The 7,798-nt window shown below is 27.3% G+C and overlaps 1 protein-coding gene across 1 annotated transcript; it reads left to right on the top strand.

Annotated features, from left to right (window-relative positions):
* Positions 1-2,875: 2,875 nt before the first annotated feature.
* LOC105120397 (uncharacterized) lies at positions 2,876-4,738 on the top strand. Its single transcript, XM_011018566.1, has 5 exons — positions 2,876-3,255; positions 3,364-3,459; positions 3,562-3,641; positions 3,793-3,986; positions 4,396-4,738. Exons 1-5 carry the CDS (start codon positions 3,047-3,049, stop codon positions 4,480-4,482), a joined length of 666 nt encoding a protein of 221 aa, XP_011016868.1. The 5' UTR covers positions 2,876-3,046; the 3' UTR covers positions 4,483-4,738.
* The last annotated feature ends 3,060 nt before the right edge of the window (positions 4,739-7,798 follow it).

The raw sequence follows: 7,798 nt of genomic DNA, 5'->3' as shown, positions 1-7,798 counted from the left end.
GGAACCAAATGTGAGGCAGCTGAACTTGAAACATTTTTGCCCTTTGTGGTCTTAGTAATCTGATTGGTAACATCTGATTATTTTAAGCCGTCTCTTGTTTCGATTAAAATGCAGGTGGAAGGAAGGCATGGAAGAGGAGATGGAGTCGTTTGTTCAAAAAGTCGCAGCGGAGGCCGATGACATATCCTACGAAGCAAAAGACTGGAGAGCCTGGCAACAATGACAAATGCAATTTGTTTGACCGGTGCTGGTTCTGAAAAGTCATACTAATTAAAGTTACGGTTTACCGAGACTAAAATCACTATTTATTGTAATTGTGTAATTAAAAAAAAAATAAATGAATTTGACAATTGGTTTTTTCAATATTATATAAGGATAGAGCTGTAATTTTCTTTACAGTCAAATTACAACTTTAGCATAAGTGAAAAATAATAATGCCTTTCACTTATGGGTTTTTTAGCATAATTAAAAATCTTTTTATAATCTATAAATAATCTATAATTAATCTCCTACATTTTTTCTTTTTAGTTTCACCTCTAAGCTATTTCTTAATCTATAAATAATCTATCAATTTATAAATGTTTTTTTTTTATTTTACCCCATGTAATTTTATGATATTTCATATTTAGTTATTATTTTTTAATTTTTATTTATTTTATTTAGGATTTTTTTATTTTTTAAAATTTCACAATCTTTGGGTTTTTTCCATCAAATTTTATTCTTATTTTTTTTGTTATTTTTTTCTTTTGTATTTTTTATTAATATTTATTCTATGATCTCATCCTTTAAAATTAAATTAGTTAAAAAATAATTTTTTTTTATTGAATCCAGATCTAGGATTTCATAGATTACGGGTTTTAGAAATAAAACCAAGTTTAGAAAATTAACTCGAGTTTGCTTGATTTTTATTTTTATTTTTTAAGTTGATGTTTTTTTTCTTATCTTTGTTTTTTTAGTTTTACTTTATTATTTTTTACGGTTTGCTTTCTATTGAATTAGCCCCATGTTCGTAACTAGAGAATCACTAGTTTTAAAGGTTAATGCGGGTTTATTTTTATTTTTTTTACTTTTAAAATTAATTTATTTCAATTTCATTTTTCAAACTTTTTTTCTATAAAATTATACTAAACATATATTCATGACAATGGTTTTTCAAGCTCATGAATTAATAGGGTTTTTTTTGTTTGATTTTAATTGCTCTTTTTTTACAGTTTCACTTTGCAGTAACATAGTGTTGTTTGATAATCCATATTAAAGAGAAAAATGTGTGGACCAAAATTGACTGCGGGGGAAAATGCAAGCTTTTTTTAATCATTGTTCACGGACGTCTTTTTAAAAAATATGGCTTGTAAAAAATTTTTGATTTCACTTTTCAGTCCCTTTTTTTAAAAAAATATGTTTTGGTTCGAGACTTTGTTTTTTTTTCACATTTTTATGTTTCTCATAAATAATCAATGAAAATAAAATTTTTGTTTCTTTAAGTTTTTTTTTATGGATTTTTTTTATGATTTTATCATATTTTCTTCAATTACATATAAATATTAAGATGTTATTTTTAAAAAAACTTGCTTTGTGATTATGATAGATTTTTATTTAAAATAAACATTGTTTATAATAAAAAAATAATCTCATTAAAATAATAAATAGATGCATTAATATAGAAATGAAGTTCAGCAGAAGAAACACATTCTTCCTTAGTGATTTTATTCGTTTTATTTTTTATAAATATTTACTTTTATAATCATTTAATGAAATAAAAATGAGATTTAAAAAAAAGAGTTATTAAACTTAACAATACTAATACCCGGCCGGATTAATTTGGATTGAGTGAATTAATTCAAAATATTTTTATTTTGATATTTTTTTAAAAATTAATTTGATATTATTTTTAAATTTTTTAAGCCAAACCGAGTCGTGGTTAAGTTGATTGAGTGCCCCTGTTATGTTGATTGCCTCATGTTAAATCATGTTTGTTTTTATATTTTAAAAGTATTGGTAAAAAAATTTAATTTTTTTTGTTTTAAATTAATATTTTTTTAGAGTTTTTAAATCATTTTAATACGCGGATATCAAAAATAATTTTTTTAAAATAAAAAATATTTTTTTAATATATTTCTAAATAAAAAATATTTTAAAAAATAATTGCAATTATATTTTTAAATGTTCATTAAATCAACTTTCAACTAATTTACTTTGAAACTCAAATAGATCTAAAGATTATCTCAAAAAATTAACCCAATACACTCTTAACTGAGGGAGTGTTTAGAAACGTAAGTCAACCCATGTTTTTAAAAAATTTAATTTTTTATTAAAAATTATTTTTTTAATATTTTGAATCGTTTTAATATGATAATTATTTTTAAAAATTAAAAAATTAAAAAAATATTATTTTTATATATTTTAATATAAAAAATATTTTAAAAAGTAACTACCCAATCACCCTAAATCAGTCTTTCAAGTTTAATCATATTTTCACAGCACACATACAACCAACAAACACCAGGGAGAGAGAGAAGAATTCATTGCACGCTTGCAATATTGATGGTCCCACAAAGAAGTTTAATTTCTAAAGTTTTGTTTGGTTAGTTTTTATGTAGATAGAAGTATAAAAATAACAGAAATATGGTTGATTGAAGAGATACAAACATAATTCATGGTCCAGCAAGTATTAAATAATTCTTTTAAAAATAATTTTTGAATAAGTTAATGTACTTTCGAAATAAAAAATATATAAAAACATTGTACTTTTATTTTCATTTTCTTTGTCGCTACTGTTCCAAAATATAAACCTAAGGGATTTTGTCAGGGCATGAAATAATGCGTCTTTGACTGGCTTTCTCTTCTTACTTGGCAATTTAAATATGTTTTCAAACATTTCTAAAAGTCATTTATATGGTCAAACATGGAGAATGGTCGAAAATTCAAAATAACTCCTTCCAAGCTTCTTATATGTAAACAGATTGAAACGCTACTTCTCTATCCAAGGATTTCTGTCATCCCGCAGCCTAGATACGTATAAGCCTCTAAGAAATCAATCCTAGCAGTGATGTTGTGCAGTGCAAAATCAACACTTCCCCATAACTGGGCTAGTCTTCCTACCGGATCCAGACGGAGATCTCAAGTTTATGGCACCAATCTCAGTTTTCATCTGGCAACCTCAAAACACAATCACAGAATCCAGTTTCTTGGGCATCAGAAGATGAACATTTCCACTACCACTCAGGAAGTCCTACACTGCGGAAAGAATAGAAAGATGTATATTTAATCTCTCTTTAATTTTGCTTGGCTATAATTTCTTATACTATGATTATCTAAAGCTGATTGCATCAGATCCTTATGTGACTGTACCTAACTGTGATTCAGGGAAATGGCTGTCTACAGTACCGGCGTTGAATCAGGAATTCCTTTTCCTTTTCCTCTTCCTTTTAATCTTCCCTTTGATCTTAATCCCGGATCTTGGTGAGTGCTATTGTGAAATTTCAATGTCTATACGATTCGTAATATTCTTTCTGCAATCTATTATCTGAAGATGTACTGATGCAGTAAACTTTTATTGTGTAGGCAAACTTGGGTTCTGGGATTGATTTTAGCCTTAACTCCCTTCGGCATCAGCAAATGGTGGCCTGTACTAAGGTCAAAAGGTAGAGATATTCATTATGAGATTAAAACGAACATTTTCTTTGAGTTTAACATCCAGCACGCATGGCCATTAATCATTGACTATATTTCATAGAGTCTTATGATATGATTCTGGGCCTAACTTAGCTTTTGAATTGGATGTGTGGACAAAAGTTGATTCATTGATGCAGACAACAGAAGCTGTTGCTGAAACTGTAGAAAAGGTTGCTGATAAAGTGGACAAGGTAGTAGAAGACTTAGCCGATAGTTTGCCGGAGGGAAAACTTAAACAAACGGCAAGATATATTGAAAATATAGCCGAAAAAGCAGAAAGGGATGCTCATCTAGTTGATGAAGCTATCGAGAAGGTGCTTCTTTTCATCAACCCAGTACCTTGTTCCATGTCTCATGTTCTTGCCTATTATCATGTCAACTATATCAGAATTAATTATCTTCTCTTAATAACTAAATATGCCTTGTTGGAATTATGTGATTGTGACAGTAGGATCCAAAAGAAAGGAAAAAATCACGATGCCTCTAGTCATAGCTAGGTAGCTTGTTGAAGTGCTGCAGCGACGTTGTTTCATCACTCCAATTTTAGATAATTAACTTGCTTTTCTGAATTCAGAGTTTAACTCTTGATTACTAACCAATGATTCGATGCCATGGATGACTTGGTGTCTCAACTTATTCAGCTAGCTTTATTTATTTTGAAATTGCATATCAAGTAGAAGCATTTGCTAAATTTATTTGGTTTCTGGTTTTAAAAAATTGCAGTTAGAAGAAATCGAAGGAGAACTGAAAGAAGAGGCGGAGCGATTCGTTCAAGCCAACGCCAAAAGCAAAGGAGCCGAAAACTCATAATGGCATACTGAGGCCTCGTGTCGATGTACCAAATCCACTTGTAATTTATGAAACTGAGAATCTGAAATATTGTGGAGTCATTGTTTTTGTGATCTCTATTCCATGTATGGTTGTTTAATCATCATCATCATCATCTCTCCAGCCACCTACCCTGTGGTTTTGAGTCTTTTGGCAATCCTCTGTAACTGCCATTCATGATTTATGTGGCTTTTAATAGCATTTATTAGTAAGAAAATTAACAAAACCAAGAGTGCTTAGCAATAAATATAGATTATTATAGATTCCTACTATAAAATTATTATTTTGTCTGTCAGTAGAAAAAACAAATGCTTCGATGTTGAGTGTAATCTTGTATTTTTTAATGATCTATTGGTTATTAAATAGTTGTTTATGGATATATACATTCTTTTTCTAGTTTTTTCAATAATAAAAAGACTTATTTATTCTTCAATTTTTTTTAAAAAAATAGAACTTTTCATTAATTATTTTTCTATCTTTTCATTTCTTAAAATACAATAAAAAAGTATTCTTGCCCGGCAAAATAAGGCATACATTTAGGGATATTCTTATCCTTTGCCATCGGTTTTTTTATAAATTTTAAATTTATTAAACGCATTTTATTTTTTATGTTGAATTCTTAATTTTTTATTCAAAAAAGTTGTTCATACTTACTCGTTTGGTGCATGAGAGGTATCAACCCTTTTTAAGCAGCGTGTAAGATGTCTTCTAGTAGCCACGCCCTTCTTTCATGTCGTTGGAAACGTTGTTGTATTCTTTTTCTCATGATATGGCATGTGATGATAATTAATGAGCGGTTTGTTATTAATGATCTTTTCCTCTTCTTTTCTTTCTCTTAACCTAAAAAGTACATGTCTAATCTTTTTATTTTTTGTATTTTTATTTTAGTTTTTTTTTAATTTTAATTTTTATACTTGGCCTTTTTATAAAAAATTTCTTTATTTTCAATTTAGTTCTTCAATTATTTTTTTTACAATTTGATCTTTATTCCCTTGGTTTCTAGTTTTTTCTTAACTCTTTTGTTAAAGTTTTATTTGTTTTTAATTTTATCATTTAATGTAATTTTTTTTATTTTAGGTCTTTTTGTGCAATTGATTTTTTTCCCAGTTTCATCCTCAACATTTAATTTACTAGGGATTGGGCTTCATAAATTTTTTATTTATGGTGCTTTCAATCCAATAGCTTGGGTCATAAGTTTGAAAAATTAAGGCGAGTTGATATATTTTTTTCTTGTTTTTTTTTATGATTTCATTTTTTTACATTATTAAGAAAAATAGTTTTGTGATTATCTTCAATTTCTTTTATATCAATTTATTTCTTATGATCCGAGTTACGAGTCCGGAAACTTTTTTGAAGTGAGGTTTATTTTAAATTTTACTGTGAATATTAAATTTTTAAATATATTATTCTAATTCATCTATTTTTTTGTTTTATATAAATAAAATTTATTTTTAAGAATAAAAATAATTATTTTTAGATAATATTTTTCATATGTTTAGCCTTCCATATTTTTATTTTATTTTTAGATAATATTTATGATCAGTTTCATCTGTGTGTCTATTTATATTATCATTTGATTTAATAAAAAACTGGTTATAATAAATAAATTCAATAAACACAACCATGTAAATGTTTAATATTGTGGGATCAAATATCTTGATCACCATTTATCTTTTAATTTTTCTTGTTTCACTTGCAATTATTGTTTATAACTTTTTTTCTATTTATTTAGATAGATAATTATCAATTTATTTAATTAGATATTTACATAAATCTTTTTATTTACACTTAGAACTTTTTGATGTAAAAAAATCATTGAAATAGCCACACACACATATTTGTTTTGAAAAAAAATATAAGACCTATGGCGGAGCGCGGATTAAATAGCTACTTTAACCTAAAGTAGCATATTGAATGGAAAGAGTACATTTCTTCCCGCTCACCAAATTTCATTCTTTAATTATAATAAAAAATTAAAATCAAATAATCACTTTATTCATGATTAAGTTTGTTTGAGAATACAGTGTAAATCATATTTTTTAAAATTTTTATTTTTTGATAAAAAATATATTCTAAAAATATTTTTAAATTTTTTTTATATATTTATATTAAAAATAATTTTTAAAAAATAAAAAATATTATTTTAATATATTTCTAAATAAAAATATTTTAAACTACCATCACTGTTATAATACCAAATAAATTTTAATGGCAATGGATACTCGTGTTGTTTTAGGAATCTGATGGGATCCGTCAAATTAAAACCCTATTATTCAAAAAGTAGCAATTGGCTCCTCGTGATATTATGCATGTGTGATATTTAATTTCTCGTCTAACTCCGTTGATTAATACAATCAAGAGTTACACTTTGAATTTTCAAATCACGATAGTCTTGCTTCGTAATGCAAGGGAATTAATATTTTTTGTTATTCACCAAAAAAACAGCATTTTCTTTTACTTCTTACGAGTGAATTTCAGTGGATGGGATCCATGTTTTAAATCCAGTGCTATGTAATATCTAATTTTAGTTTCCAATCATTGAACCTGATGTAAAGAAAATCTTCAAAAACTCAGCTTGTGCCCACGTTCGAAAAAGAATCAGTCACTGCATTTTATTTTTATTTTTAATTTGATCCTTATTTTTTGGGATACTTATACGTTCTATAAAAATACAATTTATGGGAGATGGAAGGTTGAAAAGAAAATTGCTTCAGTTTCAGCCGAAGCTTCGTAAGCAAATTTTGCAGCCGTTTCAGCCTAAGAACTGCAATGGCAGACATGACTACCGGGTTTTAGATAGGTGAGGAGAGAAGGCGTTATTTTGAGGGACGTGGGAAGTCTCTCTCTCTCTCTCTCTCTCTTATCAACATGGATATGAATTTGCATATAATTTTGATTAATTTTACAGATTATGAAGTTAACATACTCATGTAAATTTTTAATAATTCTGAAATTTATGATATTTAAACTAATAATATTTAAGATATAAATTTAAAATATGATTAATTGAGTTGAATCTCTATAATCAATTTAAAAAATCTCTTGTACACTAAGGTTTTTTTTTGGTGTTGAAGAGACTGCCGCTAGCATTCCCCATCTAATATCTCTGTTTTCCTTAATTTAGTTAGAAAAGAACCAAAAAAAAAAATGTAAAACATTAGAGGCCAAAATGAAACATTTTGAAAAATATAAATTTAAAACCCTAATTCACAGTCCATCTGGGCTGGGTCTTACTGGGCCGAGCACAGGTAGGTTTGAAACGCCTCAAACTATTTGAGGGCCCACACGAGATGCCGCT

This window comes from Populus euphratica, unplaced genomic scaffold, assembly GCF_000495115.2.
Source record: "Populus euphratica unplaced genomic scaffold, PopEup_1.0 scaffold6.1, whole genome shotgun sequence".
Lineage (NCBI taxonomy): Eukaryota > Viridiplantae > Streptophyta > Magnoliopsida > Malpighiales > Salicaceae > Populus > Populus euphratica.
Note: the sequence above shows the minus strand (reverse complement) of the source record. Positions and strands in the feature narration are given on the sequence as shown.